General features: G+C 38.5%; 1 protein-coding gene across 1 annotated transcript in view; it reads right to left on the reverse strand.

The window, feature by feature from the left end:
- The window catches only part of LOC107571502 (voltage-dependent P/Q-type calcium channel subunit alpha-1A-like), a 124,377-nt gene that overhangs the window by 14,044 nt on the left and 87,237 nt on the right, over nucleotides 1-23,096 (reverse strand). The window contains exons 40-46 of the mRNA XM_016257821.1: nucleotides 20,018-20,145; nucleotides 17,982-18,078; nucleotides 10,039-10,153; nucleotides 9,585-9,692; nucleotides 7,666-7,769; nucleotides 1,143-1,252; nucleotides 17-152 (exon numbers count right to left, since the gene is read on the reverse strand). Of these exons, the coding sequence (XP_016113307.1) occupies nucleotides 17-152; nucleotides 1,143-1,252; nucleotides 7,666-7,769; nucleotides 9,585-9,692; nucleotides 10,039-10,153; nucleotides 17,982-18,078; nucleotides 20,018-20,145 (798 nt within the window). The remainder of the gene's footprint in view (nucleotides 1-16; nucleotides 153-1,142; nucleotides 1,253-7,665; nucleotides 7,770-9,584; nucleotides 9,693-10,038; nucleotides 10,154-17,981; nucleotides 18,079-20,017; nucleotides 20,146-23,096) is intronic.

Here is a 23,096-nt window from a genome sequence, read left to right on the forward strand (position 1 = left end):
ATGAGGCTCTGTGTACCTGAGATAGTCTGCGGTTATCTGCAGTGTCGTCTGGGTTTTGGCCTTCAGGACTCCAGCTTCCTGCTTTCTGAGACATCTCTCGGGCTCGTGCCGTCACCCATGATTGGCTCTCCGGGATCCTGTCATCAACAGGCCTGACAACACCCATGTTTAGTCAGATTACAAACTCTCTACACTCCGTGAAGGGCTCAAGGCTCTGGTTTGTCACTCATTGTGGTTTAGATGATCTTTCTCATTAGATGTCTACTAGAGGGAAAATGGTGCACAGTGGCCTGATGTATTTGTTGGATTGGTCATGAATTATAAAAAAGATTAGAATAAAAAGTGAGCTTTGATCAATCAATCAATCCATCAATCAATCATAGTTTTTGTCTTTTAGGAATTGTGTGTATGTATATATATATATATATATATGTGGCTCAGTGGTAGAGCATTGCGGTAGCAGCACAAAAGGTCGTGGGTTCAATTCCCAGGAAACACACATACTTGTAAAAAAATATATAGCCTAAATGCACTGAAAGTCGCTTTGGATAAAATGCATAAATTATTAAATAAATGAATGCATAAATTATTTTAATTAATTATTTTATATATATATATATATATATATATATATATATATATATATATATATATATATATATAAAAGTATATATCTTTTTTTAAAGAAAGTATTAAAAAGTGACGAGTATTATTATATATTTTTTACAGTTTTCTTTTTTGTTGTTTTAATCACAGTTCTTGTCTTTTGAAAATGATAAAAGTAGAGAATAGAAAGTGGCTTGCATTAATTTGACAGTTTTTTTTGTTTGTTTTAGAATATTTTATATTCTTTTTTTAATTCAATATTTCATCATGTCATATTTATTAATTTGAGTACATTTTACTTTGACTAAAATCAATACTGGTCATTCTTAACCATGATTGGGTTATTTGAAACATCCATATTTAATTATTGTCATGATGTATGCATTAATCTCAGCTTTGCTACCATTGTCAAAATAAAAATAAAAAAAAACCTTTGTTAACATTTACATTAGCAATTTCATTAATAATGAAAATTATACTATAAACTTTAACATTGGGAGAGAGACTAGGAAGGAAATGGAGAGGGTGCTACTCACAGATGATTTGCAGGGTGCTGTTGTGTCTCGGGAAGGCCAGTAAGTCCCTGTCCCACATCCTGGTTTGGAGACGGCGGCTCCAGACGCTGAAACATTAATGGCGTTCGATTCTGTGTAAGATACAACATGGCCTACAGCTGGTATCAGGCAAGCTGATGGGAAAATGGGGTTGGGGAAAGATATGGGATGCAGAGCATCCCATATGCGAATGGAGAGGCAATCCAGCAGCGGTCAGTCAGGAGGCATTCCAGGAGCATTATGGGTAAATGGGTATCCTGTGAGTTGCATTGCCTGAAATCTGCCGATGGTACCATGCTGAGAATGAATTTACTTTCATTGTCTCAGTAAATGTAGAGTTTCTGAACTGGCTGCTAAAGAGTGGTGATAAATCTTGGTGTCATTAGTAGACAGTAGATTGGGCTGTTTGTTAGCTTTGAGCTCATCTGTATGCTATAGTGTATACCTAAACATAGACAAAATGCACTTTTAGCAGATCTTTCAAAAGTTTAGGGTCAGTAAGACTTTTTTATATATATATACTTTTTTATATTTAATTTATACTTTTATTCAGCAAAAACACATTAAATTAATCAAAAGTGACATTTATAATGTTATGAAAGATTTCAAATAAATGGTGTTCTTTTGAACTTTCTATTCAATAAAGAATCCTGAAAAATAATAATAATAATGGTTTCCACAAAAATACTAATCCGTTTTCAACATTGATAATAATAAGAAATGTTTCTTGATGACCAAATCAGCATATTAGGATGATTTCTGAAGCATCATCAATGCTTCTCAATATTATTAACTCGTCGTTGTCTTTAGGTCACGTCTTTTTTTATATATATATACTTTTTTATATTTAATTTATACTTTTATTCAGCAAAAACACATTAAATTCATCAAAAGTGACATTTATAATGTTATGAAAGATTTCAAATAAATGGTGTTCTTTTGAACTTTCTATTCAATAAAGAATCCTGAAAAATAATAATAATAATGGTTTCCACAAAAACACAACTAGATCCTAGTGAACTGGCAAATTACAGACCCATCTCAAATCTTCCTTTTATGTCTAAAACTTTTGAAAAGGTTGTGTCTGCTCAATTGTGCTCCTTCCTGCAATAAAATGATCTCTATGAAGAATTTCAGTCAGGTTTCAGGCCCCACCATAGCACAGAAACGGCACTTGTTAAAATTACAAATGACTTGCTTCTTGCGTCAGACCAAGGCTGCATCTCATTGGTAACTAGGAACACCTGAGAAGAGATGATGCCAACCCCTCAGAGGACCTCAGATGATGCCAACCCTGAAACAACTTACAGAACTACCACATTTTGCTACAAGTTTGATTGCATCACATAATAATTGCTGTTAATAGTGTTCATCGTCTGTTTGATTACGTCTTTAATTGATATTTCCGTACATTTCTGTCATATGTACATTAACTAACAGTCACCACTGATATATTGTAGAAACTTAATTTGCTTTAAAGTTGCTTTGCAACGATTTGTATCGTGAAAAGTGCTATACAAATAAACTTGAATTGAATTGAATCATTTGACACTGAAGACTGGAGTAATGATGCTGAAAATGCAGCCTTGTCATCACAGGAATAAATTGCTTTTTAAAATGTATTAAAATGGAAAACAGTTAACAGTTAAGGCAATCATAAGAGGCCTCTTTCAAAAACATTTGAAAAAAATCATACTGACTCTAAACATTTAAAATGTAGGGTCTGCCTTTTCTGGGAAAACAGAAAATATTGATGTCTCATCCTGTACTACATAGATTTTTTGTCCAATCAAATGTTTTATAGAATGAGAATGTCCCTCCCCCAGATACCATCACCAAAATGAGTAGAAAGTCACAAATCATAGCTCTGATGTAATTACAACCAATAGGCTATTTAATAACAAAGAGGCAAGCCCTTTGATTATGTACCACCCAAACTTTTTGTTTTGAAAGAGAGTATGTAGATCATTACAACTACTATAAAAAAAACTCCAGAGCTTGTTCTCTTTAGAGCTATTTTTTGTGTGTATTCAATCCATAAAGCAGACAATTGGTACCATCAGCCAAAAATGACAACTTGATATTTGAAAAATGAAGGAAGAAAAAGAAAATCAACCTGTCCAGTGAGAAACACAAAATGCTTGTAGTATGTAAAGGCAGGTTTCATATTAAAATCTGATGAGAGGAAGTAATAGTTGATAAAAGAATGAGAGCTGATAAAAGAAAAGGAATCATCTGTGAACAACATGCACAGATTGAGTTTGTACTTAATACTATCTAATGGATGAGTTAGGACACTGTATGAGAAAAAGCTTAGTGAGTTCAATGTCTCTGCCAAAACTGCTACATCCACTTGAAACATCATGGTTACCACCAGAGGCGGACAAAGTACTCAACTCCATTACTTGAGTGAAAGTACAGATACTGCTGGTCAAATATTACTCCATTACAAGTAAAAGTTGTAAAGACAGATTTTTACTTAAGTAAAAGTACAGAAGTACTTGCTTTTAAAAGTACTTAAGTACCAAAAGTAAATTTCCTTTTTAATGTCAATGCACTGTTTTATTGTCGTACATAATACTTGCAATACTTCTGAAGCAACTTAGAATACATTACACCTGCTGAATACACTGACTAGCTTGTAGTATCTTTGGAATAAAGAGCTTTTAGAATGTTAAAAACCTGTTGTGTCTTATATATCCCACAATATCAACTTCTTCTTATTGAATTGTTGTAAATAAATATCACATTTGCAACTGGTCAATGTTCAAAAAAATGCTGGGAAATCATTTAATGTAGCCCTACAAGAGTGATTACTGATAAACTGTCTGAAAAAAAGAAAGTCAAGTTTTAGAGAAGAAAAAAATACCCCACTGACTTTTAAAGCTGCTATATAATAACGTCTTTCTACTTCGAGGACCTTGATAGAAATGTAGTGGAGTGAAAAGTACAATATTTGTCTTTCAAATGTAGTGAAGTTAAAGTTATAAGTTCCCAGAAAAAAAATAATACTCAAGTAAAGTACCGATACTCAGAAAGTGTACTTAAGTACAATACTCAAGTAAATGTACTTAGTTACTGTCCGCCTCTGGTTACCACTAAGATTGTACAGGCCAGCTCCATGTCTACAAAACTGTGTTTGACTTTCATGTGGATGTATAGTTGTGGATCACAAAAGAACAACACAGTATAAAATGTAGATCAGGCCCATGTTGCATTACACTCTACTATTCATACTAATATTCATCATCAACGAAAACACATGTATAAACCATCGTCATATAAACCACTGAGGAAATTGAAGTGTATTTTGTGTTTGACTGCTAAAATAATAAATAACTGAAACAATGATTTTGTATACTCTTTCTGCAACCAAAACCATAGTAACTGCTAATAATAAATTGTTATTGAACCACTGGGATTCAATTACAGCAGGACGCACACTGTTCTGTTATTCAGCTGGAAGAATGAATGGACATAATTAAAACAAGCCATCAGACATACTGAAATATTAAACCACCCACTACAAGTGACATCATAAATTGAGGAACTAAGTCAGTCAGTCAATAAGTTTGGCAATTAATTATTAATCTAGAGGTTTATGTGGAAGAGAGTAATCATGCAATGCAATACTTTACAGATTGTAAAAACCTTTTAAGGGGCAGCCACTTACATGACTTCCCAGGTTTATTCAATTTCCTTTTCACTTCTTGGACGGATGCCACAAATGTCATCGATGTGATTTAAAAGTCACGAGTGTGATTTAAATCCTTAGATAATGATTGTAGGTCCAATTTTCTAAGAAAGATGAGTTGTGAGATGAGATGTGGCCTTCCTTTATCAAATACATTCAGCATTTATAGTTGTTTTTACAACAACTACACTGTGCACTCAACTGAGTGAAGAAGGAGGCCTGATTTTTCAATCCTGACAGAGCTTAAAGGTGATGTGTGTAATTTTATCAATGTAAAAACATTATCCTTGTCCAAGCCTAAAGTAAAACGAAAATAGTGATGGACTTTTCCCTCATATTGTGATGTATATCCAAGAGAAACAGCATCTCAAATGAGAGAAAAAAAATGTATGGCAGGATTTTGTCCATCTAGAATTGATTGGATCGTTGTCCTTTGCTAATTGCTGTGATTTAACATGATTGACAGGTTGCTGGAGTGTAGGGATTTTTGCCCCACCCTCACACCAATGCACACATCATCAGAGAAGACACATCATTGGAGCGAAGAGGTTTATATTGTTTAATATAAAGATACAAGGGCACATAAACTGAGTTTGGTGTGGGATTGCCTGTTTGTCTGCCCAATAGCAGTTGGCAAAGTTTGAAGCAGTCATTGTGTTTACAATTCCATTTGGTGAAATTAGTGGTGCAGAAATTCCACTAAGGACATTCATTCAGGTACTACTGCCAGAGTGAGGGTTAACGGCTCACTCTCCGAGGTGCTTACAACTACCTCCGGAGTTAGGCAGGGCTGTGTTCTGGCAGAGCCATGGATTGGATCCTCGAACAAATAGCATCACAGAATGGCGTTAAGTTGCCAGAACATGATTTCACTGACCTAAACTACACAGATGATGTCACGTTGCTAGACAAATCTGCATCAAATTTGGTAACATCTCTTGAGCATTTTGAGCGAGAGGCTTCCCATCTGGGCCTACATGTATCATGGCAAAAAAACTAATTGCAGAGCCTGGGCGGCGGATCCAATATCAGGAACATTACTGTTATGGGTCAGAAGGTGGAAAATGTCACACAGTTCACATATCTGGGGAGTGTACAAAACTCAAATGGAAGGTGCGCGGCCGATATCACACGCCGAATTGGTCAGGCTGCTTCAGCAATGAGGTCTTTTCAGAACCTTTGGCGTCAACAGAGGACTCAGCTTAGCTCAAAACTTCGGTTCTACTCCTCCTGCGTGTTGCCAATCTTCTGTATGGTTCAGAGACCTGGACTCTTCAATCACAAGATGCCAAAAGGCTACAGTCATTTCATATGCGCTGCCAGCGTCAAATCCTGCATGTTCATTGGTCCGTCCTCATAACAAACGCGGCCATCAACCTACGCACTGGTCTGCCAACAACCACAGACATAATTGCTTGTCGGCGCACGTCTTTGTTCAGACATGTGGCCCGGCTAGCAAGTCATATTCCTGCCTATGGTGCCTTAGCCTGCGCTGTTGCCCGACACTCTGAAAGACATGCTCCCATTGGCTGGAGCAGACCACCTGTTTGCCCTCGGCGAACTCGGGTTCAACAGATCTGGGATGGATCATCTCCTCCCTCCTCCATGAATGTAACCTTGCCATTGGCCGCGGCCATTCACTTCGCATGATGAGATCGGGCAGCGAGCCTCTGCAGCTCAGGCAACTTGATGATGGATGGTTAGAAATTACACACTTCACCTTTAGCTCCACATAAATATCTTATTTTGTGTAAGGCAGAGATGCATTTGTGAAAGTAGTACTTTAATGCCAAATGGTTGTTCTAAGTAACATCAAAATGTTGAGCTGTCATCACTATTGACAGTTGATGCAATAGGATCAACAAGGTCATGATTAAAGATAAAGGGCAAAGGAACTAGGTACACCTATTGGACTACTAAATACAAAGAAGGTTATCGCTCACAGTCCCAAAATGAGAAAGGTGAGTACATTGTCAAATTTGATACGGAAGAACAGTTTATTCTCAGATTCCACATGAACTGTGACAAACCACCAGAACACGACACATTTAATGTGGTTCCTCATCTTAAGGTGAGATGTTTTTTTTGCCTTTCTCAACAGCTTCTCACTGAGAATGTTCTTTAAACAACATCAGCACATCCATTGGCATGTAACTGGCTCACTATCTAAGGCCCCGTCCACATGGAGTTTAGCTGTATATGCATACATTTTGTATCGTATAGGCGTTTTGTCCACACGGATCCGGTGTTTTGGGAGAGTGAAACCGATAATTTTTTTAACGGGGTCCCAGCGTGGATAAATCTGAAAACGCCACCATTGCGTTTTTGTGTGGACACGTCTCGTCTCGCCCCTAGTCAGACACCGCTACATCACGTAACAGCAACAAAAACATGAACAAACACTGAACGATTGTCTTTTTATTAACTAACATTAACACATTAATAACTGTATTGTTCCATGTTTCTTTTGCATACTGCGCTCAAGGTTTATGCGCATAGTCTGAAGTCTTCTTCTCCGTTTTTAGTCTATCTCTGTGGCAGAATTACAGCGCCACATACTGGTCTGGCATGTATACTACATCGTTTTGTGTCGGTTTCGTGGTTTCGTGTGGACACAGATATTTCCTGAGAAGAGGGAGAAAAAAAAGATCGGATAGGGAAAGCTCGGGCTTCGTGTGGACATAGCCTAAGATACAAGTGTGTTTACACTTCAGAGTCAATGGTGAAAATGAGCATTTAGCACAGCTGAAGACTGTCACAGCTCATTGTGGACTGAGATTGTGATTGCAGGGTGAGAGGAAGACAGCATACCTGTTCCTCGTGGAGAGCCTGTGTCCGTTTGGCTTTACTCTGCCGATAGTACTCCATGATCATCATGGCAGCATAGATCTTTCCCACTGTCAGGTCTGTCGCTGCTGAGAAAAGGACAAGTTACCCTGTACGATTAGACAAGGTGAGATGGACCCTGAGCGAGAGGGATGGGAGTGAACACGGGACGTGCACAAGACAAACGCAGACGCACAAACTCACATGCACAAACAAAGAGTGTCAAATTGACACGCACACAGAGCCAATGGTCTTTTCACAAGCAGACTGATTAAAATGGCTAAAACTATTTACGCACTTCATTTTTATGATCAATATTTGAAATATTCTGTTTCTACTATTTTAAGTGCAAAAGTATTGCAGGAACTGACAGCAAACTACAGCATAATTCCTAGATAGAGTAAACAAAGTAAAATGGTCTCCCAAAAAACGGTCCTTGCCGTTTTATGGAACAGAGTCCACATGGAGAAGTTACTAAGAGTAACTTCAGACTAGGTTTACATGCCATGCTTAGTGGTGTTTAAAGCCATGGTCACCACCTCTGTATAGGATCTGCATAGAACAATGAAGATAAAAATTAGCATCAAACAATACAGTTCTAAATTACTACATGCTTGCTGCAAACTCATCTAAAACATACTTTCATATTACTAGCATTATGATTTTGCCAAAAGCTTTATTGCCTAATGTGTGACAGCAATGCCACCTAATTATCTCATGCTTTATTTGTAGCATCTAGCTAGCATTAGACTAGCTAGTTTTAAGCAAATCTCATAAGATTAGCACATACATTTCATTGGTAGCATATTAGTGGTGCATATATTTATTTTTTATTAAATAACACTGTTTTACGTACATCTTGTCAGGAATCTCATAACCCCTGTAGTGAAAAGACATCTATAGAGAGTTGATCTATAGTAAGGCACCCCCTGGTCTCAGGCATAGTGAGCTGGACATACACAAATGTGTGTTATCAATGTCTTTTGTAGCACTTGAACATAGACTGTCTTAAAATATCTTTGTTAATTTGTTTGTGTGCAAATTTGCAGTTGCACGTAGGGGGAGGGAAGGAGCTAAACATGCTAACGCTAAAGGCAACACATGTGTTCGTAAAACAACTTTCAAGGCTTTTTTACTGCACTAAAGTACAAAGCAAGCACAAAGTAATTCAGTATTTATGTGCACACTAGGGTATGCGTATAGTGTGTATGATGTAAATTTTTTTCATTATGCTAGTAGCCTACAGCAGATTTTTCTAACCGCGCATACAACAACAAACTACTGGAGACGACAACGACAATAGATGACTACGTTGACAAACACTTATGTGCAGACCTTCCAAGATAACCAGATCTACAGTTTAAACTAGTACAAAGGCATTTTTATTGCTCATAACTTTTGGAAAGAATTAGTGCAGACACTGGACAAGGGTAAAACTTTCTAGTGTACATGTTTCTAGCGTCTGTGTTAGAGCACACTATTAAATGGAGTATACTTTGAAACGCTATGTGTTCAGCTGTTCACAACAAAAACTCAAGTATCCCTTACGCAACTACTCTCTTAGTTCACTTGCATGTATAGGTCTTGCATCTATTTATATGTTCTATGCAAACTGCAATCAGCAATGTTTGTATCATTATTGGATTTGAATAATACTTTCTGCATCACTTTCAGTGTCTTCAATTCATTCTCAGTGAATTTCTTCTTCTGTGATCAGTCTGCAGTCTAAATGTGATATATATATATATATATATATATATATATGTAAGGGCCTAAAATGAAACTAAGGGAGCAGGCCTGGACCATCAGGGGGTGCAGAGCAGTGAGTGGGCCGGCTGAGAGAAGCTGTCCTCGGGTGGTAAAAGAAAGACATTGTGAACACACCAACCTCCTGGGTAACTTACACTTGTGGGGTGTCACCAGAAGGTCCAGATTCTTCTGAGATAGATTGGGCCATATCGCCATCATCTCCTTCCTTAGTTCAGCATCCATCTGGTGCTTATCTACGCCTCCTATTTACACAGCAACAGGTACACGTACACACATATATGCAAACATATTTCCACAAACACACACACACACAACTTTTGTTAATGTTTGAACAATGTATTATCCAATCATATGTAGAAGTACTGTGTACAAAATCTTACAAATTATTTATTCTATGAGTCATTATATTAAAGCGGGGTCCCAAAGTCCTCTTATGAGGACGTTTTTTTATGAGGACTTTCCAAGTTTAGACTAGATTTGAATCTCAGACTTTTGAACCCCACTGTACTTAAACAGCTATAGGCAAATACAACAACCGTTCAAACAACAGGAACGAATGAGGGAAGAAAGAAAAAAGGAGGGCCAAACCTTCCCCACCCTTGGCGATCTTGATGTCCAGAGCGGTTCGGATTAAGGCCATAAGGGTGGAATTAAAGTGCACTGTGTTGTCATCGGCAACTGGCAGATCCATCCGCAACAGTCTCTGTGGAGAGCCAATCAGGACCAGTTAGAAGAGCAGTGCTACTGAAATATATGTGTGCTTTGAACCTCCAGGTAGGGTGTGCTTTTGGTGTGTGAGAGGAAATGGGAGGGGAAAGGAAGGAGGGATTTTCAGGGTTAGCTCTGTGACCTTTCATACTCAGTGCAATAATTAATTTAGAGCTGTTTTAGTGTGGTAATCATGGCTAAAGAAGAGACTGATTAATGGTTTATGAGACTGCTGTGGAAGTTGTAGAATAGTTCTGTGGTCTAGAACAGTGGCTCTTAACTGGTTGGTGACAACCCAAAAATGGGTTGCAGGTCTGTTCTCAGAGAACAGCAAGCAAAAAAAAAAACACATAAAAAACCATATATGCTTAATGCATATAATACAAACACAACTAAAACAATTGCTTACAGTCAGATATAGCAAAAATAAATAGGCTTATCCACTTTTAAAAGTGAGAAGGAAATTGTGACGAGTGGGGGCGGGGCCGAGAGCCGTGGGAACGGAGCGAGGCCGGTGGAGTAATTGATAATGAGCGACACCTGTATGGGCTTAAATTTCTGCCACAATTCTGCATGCGAAAGATCATATTTTGAGCACACAAAAGTGCATTTTGAACGCGCGCGATCTGAGTTTGTGGAGAAAATGTTCGTTTCGCAAAGTTAAAAGTCTTTAGAGCGCACGGAAATCAATTTTGCATTTAGAATAAGTTTTTGGATGTGCGCATACCTTCTCTTTTGCGCGTGCAACGTTCCACTAGCTTGCTCACCTGATGCCCCCCACCCTGTGCTCGCAAAATGCCAACAGCTCTCGTGCTCAACACAACCCAGCGTTACAATGTGCCATAATTCCAGCCAATCAGAGACAGAGGCTGCTAAATTCTGATTGGAGGCCTTGACAACCAATCACATAATTTCTTGCATTACCTCGACAGCAGAAGGGGACAAATACAGTGCATGCATAATTATTATGCAAGTTGATATTCTGACCATATTTTTTTCCAAGCACATTTTACCAATTCCAAACGACATCAATCTTAATAACTACTATTAATCTTGTATTTAATAATTTATAATTGATATATAATTATTCATGAAGGCTGAAGGCTGAAACGCGCGCGATCTGAGTTTGTGGAGAAAATGTTCGTTTCGCAAAGTTAAAAGTCTTTAGAGCGCACGGAAATCAATTTTGCATTTAGAATAAGTTTTTGGATGTGCGCATACCTTCTCTTTTGCGCGTGCAACGTTCCACTAGCTTGCTCACCTGATGCCCCCCACCCTGTGCTCGCAAAATGCCAACAGCTCTCGTGCTCAACACAACCCAGCGTTACAATGTGCCATAATTCCAGCCAATCAGAGACAGAGGCTGCTAAATTCTGATTGGAGGCCTTGACAACCAATCACATAATTTCTTGCATTACCTCGACAGCAGAAGGGGACAAATACAGTGCATGCATAATTATTATGCAAGTTGATATTCTGACCATATTTTTTTCCAAGCACATTTTACCAATTCCAAACGACATCAATCTTAATAACTACTATTAATCTTGTATTTAATCATTTATAATTGATATAGTATTTGGTGTAATGTGTTTATGCGGTTTAAAGTAAAAAAAAAAAAAAACATTATTTTCCACATACTGTACATTATTCAAATTCAAATTCAAATTCAAAAAACTTTATTAATCCCAAAGGGAAATTGCTTTCCATGTTACAATTGCTCTCAAATAAGAAAGAAAGAAAGAAAGAAAGAAAGAAAAAAATAAATAAATACATACCTATATATCAATAAAATAAAGAATAAATAAATAAATAAGTTACAATAAAACACATGTAAATAATAATATAAAACTATACCAGTAAAAATGGTAGTTTAGATCAAATATAAAATTAATTAAAGTGGAATAAAATGACAAATGTGGAATATAATAAGTCCAATACGGTAATGGTAATTAAGTACAGTAGTTATATAGTATGTATTGTACACTAATCTTAGTATTAATAAATAGGCAATAATAATAATAATAATAAATAAATTGCATTGCACAAGAAAAGTCCCCTTATTGCATATAAAATGAACATGTATTGCACATGCATTACTCAAAAAATGTCCCAGCACTTATAGAGAGGAGTTGTACAGCCTAATGGCCACAGGGATAAAGGATCTTCTGAAGCGCTCAGTGGAACACTTGGCAGTAATCAGTCTCTGGCTGAATGTGCTCCTCTGGTCGACCAGCACACTGTGTAGTGGGTGAGAAGGATTGTCCATGATTGAGTAAAGTTTTGACAACATCCTTCTCTCAGCCACAACGTGAACAGGGTCCAGCTCCATGCCAAGTACAGAGCCAGCCCTCCTAACTAGTTTGTCCAGTTTATTTCTGTCTGCCACCTTCATGCTACTTCCCCAACAGACCACCGCATAGAAAATTACACTAGACACCACAGACTCATAGAACATCTGCAGCATAGTGTTGCAGACGTTAAAAGACTTGAGTCTCCTCAGAAAATACAGCCTGCTTTGACCTTTCTTGAAGAGTGCTGTTGAATTTGATGTCCAGTCCAGTTTGTTGTCTATATGGACTCCCAGATATTTGTAATTTGTAACAATCTCCACTTCCTCACCATGGACAAACAAAGGAGTGACGGGGTCCTGGCTTTTCTAAAATCCACTACAAGTTCCTTTGTTTTCCTGACATTGAGCTGTAGGTGGTTTAGCTCACACCAGGTAACAAAGTTGTCCACTACCATCTGATACTCTGAGGTGTCACCACCCTGAATACATCCTACAACTACAGAGTCATCAGAAAACTTCTGAAGATGGCAGAATTCGGAGTTATAACTAAAATCAGATGTATACAGGGTGAAGAGGAAGGGAGAAAGAACTGTCCCCTGAGGAGCACCGGTGCTGCAGATCACAGTGTCGGACACACAGTTCTGTATGCGGACGTACTGGGGGCGGCCAGTGAGGTAGTTCATAATCCAAGAGACCAGAGGAGTGTACAACTGCATGTTCTTCAACTTCTCCTCCAGTAGGATGGGCCTGATGGTGTTAAAGGCACTAGAGAAGTCAAAGACAGATAAGTTGAGGAGGACCAGCACCACATCCTCTTGTACCACTGAAGAATTCATCTTCCAGATTCTGGCAGTAAGTTTTGAGAGTTCATTTTTAGTTCATCTCGAGATTTTATCTGTAGAAGATAACCTGCTTAATAATTATGCACACCTGAATTTAAGGCGTTTTTCACTTCCAGCCTTCATGAACAATAATATATAGATTATAAGTGATTAAATACAAGATTAATAGTAGTTATAATTATTGGTAAAATGTGCTTGGAAAAAAATATAATCAGAATATCAACTTGCATAATAATTATGCATGCACTGTATTTGTCCTCTTCTGCTGTGGATGTAATGCAAGAAATGTTGTGACTGGTTGTCAAGGCAGCCAATCAGAATTTAGCAGCCTCTGTCTCTGATTGGCTGGAATTACGGCACGTTGTAACACTGGGTTGTGTTGAGCACGCTAGCTGTTGGCATTTTGCGAGCACAGAGGGGGGGGCATCAGGTGAGCAAGCTAGTAGAACGTTGCACGCACAAAAGAGAAGGTCTGCACACATCCAAAAAGGTATTTTAAATGCAAAATTGATTTCCGTGCGCTCTAAAGACTTTTTTCTTTGCGAAACGAACATTTTCTCCACAAACTCAGATCGCGCGCGTGCAAAATGCACTTTATGCAAAATATGATCTTTCGCACGCAGAATTGTGGCAGAAATGTAAGCCCATACACCTGCACCACTCACCGGTCTCGAGTCCCATGGAGGAGCTCCGGAAGGATAAAAGGAGGAATTACGACAGGGAAAGACGAGAGAGGACCAGGCCTGGACTTTATTTTGTGCAGCAGTCGTCCGCGAGGGGCTGCCGCGTTACTTTTATTTTGTGTTTGTTTATTTTATTAAAATATTTAAATGTTCGCCAGTTCCCGCCTCCTTCTTCCCGTGACTACGAACTGTGTTACAGAAATGATTGTTGACCTCAAAGGCTGTTTAATCAAACAGCATTTTACTTTCTACAAATTAATTTGTAATTTGGTGAATTTTCACCAAATTAGCAAGATGCCAACAATGACAGTTGGTGTGACATGACCTCACTCTCAAAACTCATGAACAAAATTATGTCACTAAGGTAAAACAATAAAAAAAGAGCAAAATCAAATTATATACAATTTTAATTTCAACAAGGATACGCATGCTTGTACCAATCACAATGTATTTTGTACAGTGAATTATTGGCTAAATAAATAAATAAAGGTCAATGCTTGCTTTTAAGGATATTATTGCTAGCTTTGTAAAATATGGGTCCTGAAGCAAAACCAGTCAAAAACCACTGATTCAGATGTCCATGAAACTGAGGCTGCATATGTTACAAATCAAATTCGTATCTATATGATGGTGTATCTTGTTTTCATATCAGCATCTGAGCTGTCAGTCAAAGAGCTTTTCCAGGAGGAGGTTCACATATTTAACTCAGACCAGCGGATGAAGTAATAAGTTAAAACACCATTAATATAAACGTCAGTGTTTTAAAGTATAATTTATCCTGTACTGATCTGGGGAAAGATTATACTTAAACACAGAAAGTCATAATTGCATTGCACAGGGTTAAATGTTACCTCAAACCTTCCGTTACCATGACACCCTCTGCGATGCAATCATCCACGTTACCCGATGTCTCCCCGTCCCGCTCCATCCCAGCAGAAACACTCACCCTCCACACTCACTACCCTCTTTCCCAGCATGCATCATGCAGTCACATGCATCACAGGACAAGCAACAGAGCAGCCAACACTGAAAGCATCATCTAGTTGTTTCATTTCAGCTCATTCATTTAGGTTTAGTAGTGGTTGCTGTCATTGAGAATCAATCATAGATGGACTACTAGATAAAACAAGAGCTTGATCCAGATTCTCTGGTCTCTCAATGCAAAAAAAGATGGGTGCAGGCTATTGGTTTAGGTTAGAGCAGCATTCTCCAGAAAAAAAAAATAACAAAAAGGGGAATGACTTTGTGAGTTGTTGTTGTTGTGAAGAGGATGAGCTAAGAGTGAGGATTCGGCTACCTGCTGTGAAAGGGTAATACTTTAATGCTACGGATGATAAAGAGAAGAGCAGTGGGCTGCCAGACAGGAGTACTGGAGCAGGAATTGGTTTAGGACTGACAGCTTTTACGGGAGGAATTTGGATGGTTGAGATGGTAATGATGAAAGAGACAGGACAGAGAGAGTGACACTAAATTTAAAGAGAGCTCAAAAGCTACACGAAAATCCAAGGGCGAAGGAGAATGAAGCTAGAGGAAACTTAAGAATAGAAAGTTCTACCACAGGCTGGTCACATTCTCAACAGGCGATCCTCTATTATGGGCCCTAATGTTTGACAGGAAGAAAGAGGGTGAATGCAATGGTCGTGGTCACTGTTATTCATTCCACTGAGGATAGGGGGCAACAGAGACCCCATTAGACAGTAAGTGACCTGTGTGATTGAATACACAGAGATTGTTGGTCTGCCACCACATGTTTATGTTGGTGGAGAACACTGAACACTCTATGAAGCAAAATATTTTACGAAATGGGAGATCAAACTGGACAGAGAAAAATGAAGGGGGAGGGGCAAAGGTAAGAGAAAGGGGATCCCAGACTTGTTGAGGGCTCATTAAGGGCGCAGATCTCCTTTCATTCATTTTTTAAGCTGTCATTCACTGACAGAAGGGTGAAATGTCAGTGTACGGTTGCAGACAGACAGAGAGAGAGAAGGAGAAAGAGAGAAAAAGCTAAGGGAGTATTGTGTGGGAGGGGCCAGTGTCCTGGAAGGTGGGGCATGCAGATGATTGGCAGAATGTAAAGAGGAGGGGCTGGAAACAGATTAGAACTGCATTGACAGAAGAAAGAGAAGTGGGATTATAAAGGATTATTTGTTCAAAAGAGTTGCATTGTACCTAAATTACGAGATTTGTTCCATTGTAGTGCCATAACGCTACCCAAGGATTACATGTGTGTGTTGTTGTGTATGTGTGTAAATGTGTGCTTATCTGTGTGCAAGCGAAAAGAGAGAGACAGAGAGCTGGTCCCAAGAGGAAAGGGTCCCTAAGAGAGTGGCATCCACAGAGCTGAGGGACTCCTCAGGCCTTCCTACCACTGCTGCACACGCACATTTGGGGGTGTTTTTGAGCGTGTGTGTTTGTGACGATGTGAATATACAATATGCATGTGTATGTGTTGACATGCGTCCCAATTTGCGTACTTATGCACTATTCTATGCCATTTTGTAGTAGTGTGTTCACACTGATAATTTCAAAAAGAAGTGCATTTCAAATACCCACATAATGCACTTATTTAACCGAAATAACGAAATGTGGAATGTTGGACACTTCATGCTCTTAACTGTCGCCACTTTCTTAACATAGCAAAGGTGGAAGGACAACCAGCTCCCGATGCTGGATTACAAACTAACCTTATATAAGGGAGAGGACATAGTGCATAGTATAAGTGCATAGTGTGTAGTGCATCATTTGGGACACAACTTTTGTGTTTAGTTTCATACTGCATCTCAGATCTGAAATTCACTTATTGATCACTGCTGTACATTAAAGCATAAGCATTTTGCTTTAATGTATTGATAAAGATGTAGAACATAAGAACAAATCTGAGACCTTTACGTTTCATCCTTTGAAGTTTTAATGAAAGCTATGAAAGTGTGCATTAGTGGTTTTGTGTGTGTTGGTTTTCATACGGTGCAAAAGTGCTGAGAAGGTTTGTCCGTTCCCGCTTCCCTGTGGATCGGCCCGCCTCAATCTAACACCCTCGAACCCAGCCCTGCCACCAGAATCACAATAGCGCCCTCCGTCAGACAACGAAGGAGGAAAAGGAGAGAAAATAAAGAGAATACACCAAAAGTACAGACACAGCGCTGGCCACTCGGAGGCCCTCTACCTTGTAGGCAACCCGTGCAGGGCACTTCTTCCCCAGGCCTAACGGAGGAGACATGTGCCTGAGCATCTCATACATATCCCTGAAACTGATTCTGCCACTGGGCAACCGAAACAAAACAAAAACCAAAGGAAATGTGCATGGGAGAGAGAGAAAGAGAAGAAGAAAAGGGGTAAATCAAAAAAGAAGGGATCAGGAAGGAGACAGGGAATTGGGAGGGAAGGAGAACAGAACAGAACAAAAAGCAGGTTATTGGCCTGGACGAAAGGAGCGGTTTGGTAAACTAGGCTGCCGCAAGAATAATGTTGTTGTTTTTTTTGTGGGTAAGGGGAGGGGGAGGTGGAAGGTGGGAGCTCAACGTCTTGAGTGCTAAAACGGCATTCTATGCAATGGGGCAGGTTGCATAGAAGAGCATGCGGGCTTCAGAACAGGCATAAAGTCCCGCTGCTGGCAGGGCGTTGTAATGAAGTTTAATGTCAATGCAGTTTCTGTCCCCCTCCACCCAGAACAATGCACGCTACCATACCAGTCAAGCCTAGCCGTGCCTCAACAGCAAGCAAAACAAAAATCAAAGATGGCTGATTCGTTTCGTTTTTTTTGTTTGTTTGTTTGTCTTTCACTTTAGTTGTTTTCTCGTTTGCTTGTTCCAAACACACTAGTGCACTAGTTCATGCTCCTGTAAGTGTCGGCATTGTCCTGCACATTCTCATTGTCATATCAAGTAGAATGCAAGTAGAAATGGTGAAAGTACAAAAACATTGTTGAAAAGAAAAAGAAGAGGTAAGCGACATTCATTGCATTCTGGATGCTAGCAGGTAATATTAGTTTTTAAGTGGAAGTCAAACCTTGCAGGCCACCCTATGAGGACATTTCTTGCCTAAGCCCAGAGGGGGGTCGATAACTCGCAATAAACTGTACATATCCTTATAATGAATGCGCCCGCTGTAAGAAGAATACAGGGAAGTTAGAGAACACAACTTAGAACAGAGACATCGGCAGGAAGAAGAGCACAAGAACAAGAAGAGAAGCACAGAATCATACACACATTTTCTTATTTGATCGTCACCCGTTAGTTAGTGTCGTCAAATCTGTTCGCACACCTCCATATTACTGCTGCTCACCCGTCTCTACTTCACTTCTTGTTTTTTTTTCTTTTTCCTTACTTCATTCCATTTTTCAGTTTACTCTGTTCTTTACTTAATTTCCCTTAATTTCCCTTCCTTCCTCCTTTCTTTCTTTTCCTTCTGTCCTTACTTCTCATATTTCCTTTCATTCTCTTCACCATCATTTCTTGCTTCCTTCTTTTTGTTTTCCTCACTTGCTTCCTCTTTTCCTTCTGTCAATTGTATTCCTTCCTTCCTTTACCTTCTACTTTCTTTTCCCCTCCTTCCCTTTCTTTCTTTCTTTCTTTCTTTCTTTCCTTCCTTCCTTTAGCTCTCTCTCTTATATGTCTTTCTTTGATGTTTCCTCACTTGTTTCCTCCTTCCTTTATCTTTTCCTTTCATCATTTGTTTTCTTTACTTAGTTTTTCTGCCTTTGTTTTGCTCTCTCTTTCATCTTACATTCTCTTCACCTTTCATTCTTTCTTTCTCTTTTCCTTCCCACCTTCTACCTCCTTCCTTTCCTTTCATCCTTTATGTTCCTTTCTCCTTTTTTCTCTGTCTTCCTTTCTTTCTGTTTCCCTTCCTTCCTCTTTCCCTTTCTCGTGCCCTTCTTTCCCCCTTCCTTTCTCTATTTCTCCCTTTAACTTTACCTTCTATTCACTTTTCCTTTCAATCTTTCTTCCTTCTTTTCCTTTTTACGTCATCTTTTCTTGTCTTGCTTCTTGTTCTACTTCATTTCTCTTTTTTCTTTTGTCCTCTTTCCTTTTTGCTTTCTTTCTTGTCAGATTGACTCTGCCATTCAGAATGAAGACTCTCTGAAAAACTGTCTCTCCTCAATCTTTTCAGCATAATTTCCCTCGGTAAAAAGGCTTTAATCCTGCTTGCATGTTAAGATTCAGTCTTTCCTATTCTTCTCTGAATATCTGATTAACTCTCGGTTGCCCGCCTACATTACTGTCTAACATACAACATTAGGGTGACAGGCACTGGAATGCAGATACCAGGAAACTTAGCGTGTTCAGTAGAAGGGAGGGGGCTGGCACAGTAAGTTTGGCTTGCAGTATGCCGTATTCCAGAGTGGGAGGACTGGGACTCACAGAAGGGCATGTAGGAGGGTTTGGGGGGGATTGATGGATTTTAGCAGAGCTCAAATCCATTATCCCTTTCTCTCAGCTAGTGCTGTGGTATTCTCCTCCCTGTTTGGTCCGAAGTAGGATACAATGAAGCCAGGCTCTGAACTTTAAAGACTGTGCCAGAGGCCACGGCTCTACTCCGATTAAAAAAATTAGATTTAATTTCCAGTCAAACAGATAAGAGTGGGCCACTGTGTGCTGTTATAGGACAGAGGCTACATTTACAGGTGTGAAATGTATAGCTAAACACATGTAAAGCACACCTGTCTTTCACACAAGACCAAAAAGTGTTAAAATAGCCTCTTAAAAATGGTGTGTCCAGCAAATTTAGGGGCTAAAGATATTAAAAAAATTAGGGCCTGTTGCATCCAATTCTGCATTTTAAAAGATTGCGTGGTCTTAACTTTCGATTAATTACCAAGAAACATGTTAATCACAATATAATGGTATCTATTCAGTGTGTATTAATAAGTTTAGTGAAAGTTAAATGATAAATTATAAAAATTATAAGCTCATTTAATTTATAACTTCACTTCAAGTTACTAAGTAATTAGTACTTTTCACCAATAGTATGTAATATTCAAGATTAGTATAAAATAAAAATTGAAAGAGTGTGTTTATGTGTGCAAGTGCACATGGGCTCACCAAGCAGCTGGATCATACTCTGCCCAGATTCTCACATACTCGTCCAGGTGATGGGGTCCCAGGATAGAGGAGTCACGTGTCAGGTACTCAAAATTATCCATGATCACAGCCACGAACAGATTCAGCATCTACACACATGTAAATTACAGGCCTGAGTAGCCAAATCTGACAAGTCGAGCTGTAAATTACACACCAAACGTACATGAGACTGTTATTTCTTCGCTTTTAAGCAATATTAAAACAGTACAATCATGGATGTCACGTGTATTTAAAAAGTGGTCAGTGTATATTGGAGAAATTATATATATATATATATATATATATATATATTTTTTTTTTTGATAAGTAAAATTTACCCTGATCTTCAAATTCAATAAATACGTTACCAGAGAGAGGATCACACACCTTCTTTCCCAGACATGACAGCATGATGTCATGCCATGCCTCACCTGTAGCACTCCTACAAACACACGTTGTTGAACTACGGTTATAAAGTGTTCGTAACCCACACAAAACATACAACAGAGCCAGTCTGTGATTCACACACTAACCTGAAGAGCAGCATTAGGGCCTGGAAAAAAGTCTAAAATAGTAGGGACATGTGGATGTGGATGAAATGTACTCACTATAAATGATGCCTATGAGTACAATGGTAGTAATAACAACAGTGCTGATGTTCTCACCAGAAAGGAACAGAGGAAGATGAAGGAGACAAAGTAGAGGTAGGCAAACTCGCTCCCACATTCTGCCTCCACGTTACCAGAGAGAGGATCACACACCTTCTTTCCCAGACATGACAGCATGATGTCATGCCATGCCTCACCTGTAGCACTCCTACAAACACACGTTGTCGAACTACGGTTATAAAGTGTTCGTAACCCACACACAACATACAACAGAGCCAGTCTGTGATTCACACACTAACCTGAAGAGCAGCATTAGGGCCTGGAAAAAAGTCCTGAAGTTGTTGTGCTGGTTAATGGCACTCTCACCATCCGCCTCAATCACAATGTTCCCAAACAGCTGTGAAACACAAAACCCACCCCAGCATAAGCCCACAATCTCATTGCCCACTACCTTCAAACATAGCCATTTACCTATTCTCAGTATGTCCTGTGCAGCCTCCCACACACTCTCTCACATACTCACCTGCATGCCAATGATGGCGTAGATGAAGAACAGCATGGCGATGAGTAGGCACACATACGGCAGAGCCTAAGCAAAGCAGATAAATCCAAATTAACCAACAATTAAATGTGGGTGAAAACCTGTTACTGGCAGTTTGAGGAGAAATGTGCAGCGTATTGTCAAAACATTAGGATAAATTTAAGTAAATTGGGACACTTTTTGAGATGACTGGCGAAAAAAATGTCCCAATTAACGTGAATTAACCCCTAACAAAAGCAATGACTACATAGAAAAAAAGGTATGAATTATTTATGCTTTAGTTATTCATTGTCCGTGTTTTATGCAAGTCACATTATTAATATGCTCTTTTCATAACAAATTTCTGACTAGCACATAACATTAGTGCGTTTGCGCCTTATCTGATTAATCTCACGTGTAACGATTTGTTCTGATTTTAGTTTAGTTTATTTGCGCGCAAACAAAGCGCTTCAGTTTCAGCTCACACAGTTATTACTGTTAACTTAAACTAAATCTGAAACGATTAAAAACACCATTTTAATTGAAATAAAAAATAAAATCTAAATATTAGATGAAAAAAATGTCGCTTTGGCAACTAACTTTTTAAGTTAAGAGGTAAAATTACTAACTGGGAAAAAGAAAACTAAAACTGAAAATAATATAAAAATAAAACCAAAACAATAATATTAAAAAAGTAATAAAACTTACAAAAGTACATAATAAAATGACTAACATTTAAGCTCAAATTAAAATAAAAACTGAAAATATAAAAATAAAAGCTAATTCAAAATATTAATAAAAGCTATAATAATATTTAAATAATAAGAAAATAACAATACACAGGTCAAGCAATTCAGTCTGCAATGCTATTGATTATAATTGGATTATTTGAAAGATTAATAAAAAAAAACTAAAAACTTTTTTGTTGCTCAACAGCATGCTGTAGTAAAAACTATTTATCATCATAATGCACATTTTTCTTCACGACTACATCATTGACGTTATAATTTTACCTTGAAAGACTGAACGAAGGTCCAGAGCAGGATGCGTATGGTCTCACCCTGCCTGAGCAACTTAATGAGACGAGCAGCTCTGAAGAGCCTTAGAAAACTCAGATTTATGAAGTTGTTCTACAGAGACAGAAAGGAAGCAGTAGACAGAAATAAAGAAGGGGCAGACAGAGAGAGAAAGGAAATGATGTCAGTCTAAAACATTTGATTTCAAATTGTGAACAAATTAAAAAGGAAGGAAGGAAAGAAAGATAGATAGATAGAAAGAAAGATAGAAGGAAAGAAGGAAGGAATAAAATCAAACAAGGAGAAACCAATAAAGAAAAAAAACAAGTTTCAAACCGACAAGACTGAACAGGCTCAGCATATCCAATGGTGAAAAAGGGGAAAAGACAAAGATAAAGGGAGGAGGCAGCAACTCATACAAAAAATTAATATACTTATATAATAAAATAAAATATTGTAAAAAAAAAAAAAGTCCTCTTTAGGGAAAGGGAGTGCACAGACCCTAACTTCTTGCTTCAGTCAACCAAATGCACTGATCTGTAGATTCACTTGGAATCATGCCAACCACACTAATAGCTGACAATGACCAACAGAGGGCACTAGCAAAGACAAGGGACAGGTGCTGGGTTAAAGGACACATTTCAGTCAGTTGTGGGAAAGTTTTGTATTTTTTCCCCACTTTTATTGAAAGCGTCAGAAACTGAGGGGAAGAAACTGACTGTTTATTGTCCTTTAAGCAGCACAGAAATACAGGGAAACAAAAATAGAATACGAGTTCACGGTGGATTTAACGCCATCTCTACCTTCATAATTTTGTTTAAATTCATACTTTAAATGTCTTTAGTACGCTTACATCTATGTGTGTGTTGATGTATTTGAATGCATCTTCTGTATGAAAATGCAGTGTCAGAAACAAT

The sequence above is a fragment of the Sinocyclocheilus grahami genome, unplaced genomic scaffold (genome assembly GCF_001515645.1).
Source record: "Sinocyclocheilus grahami isolate Dianchi unplaced genomic scaffold, SAMN03320097.WGS_v1.1 scaffold1603.1, whole genome shotgun sequence".
In the NCBI taxonomy this organism is placed as follows: Eukaryota; Metazoa; Chordata; class Actinopteri; order Cypriniformes; family Cyprinidae; genus Sinocyclocheilus; species Sinocyclocheilus grahami.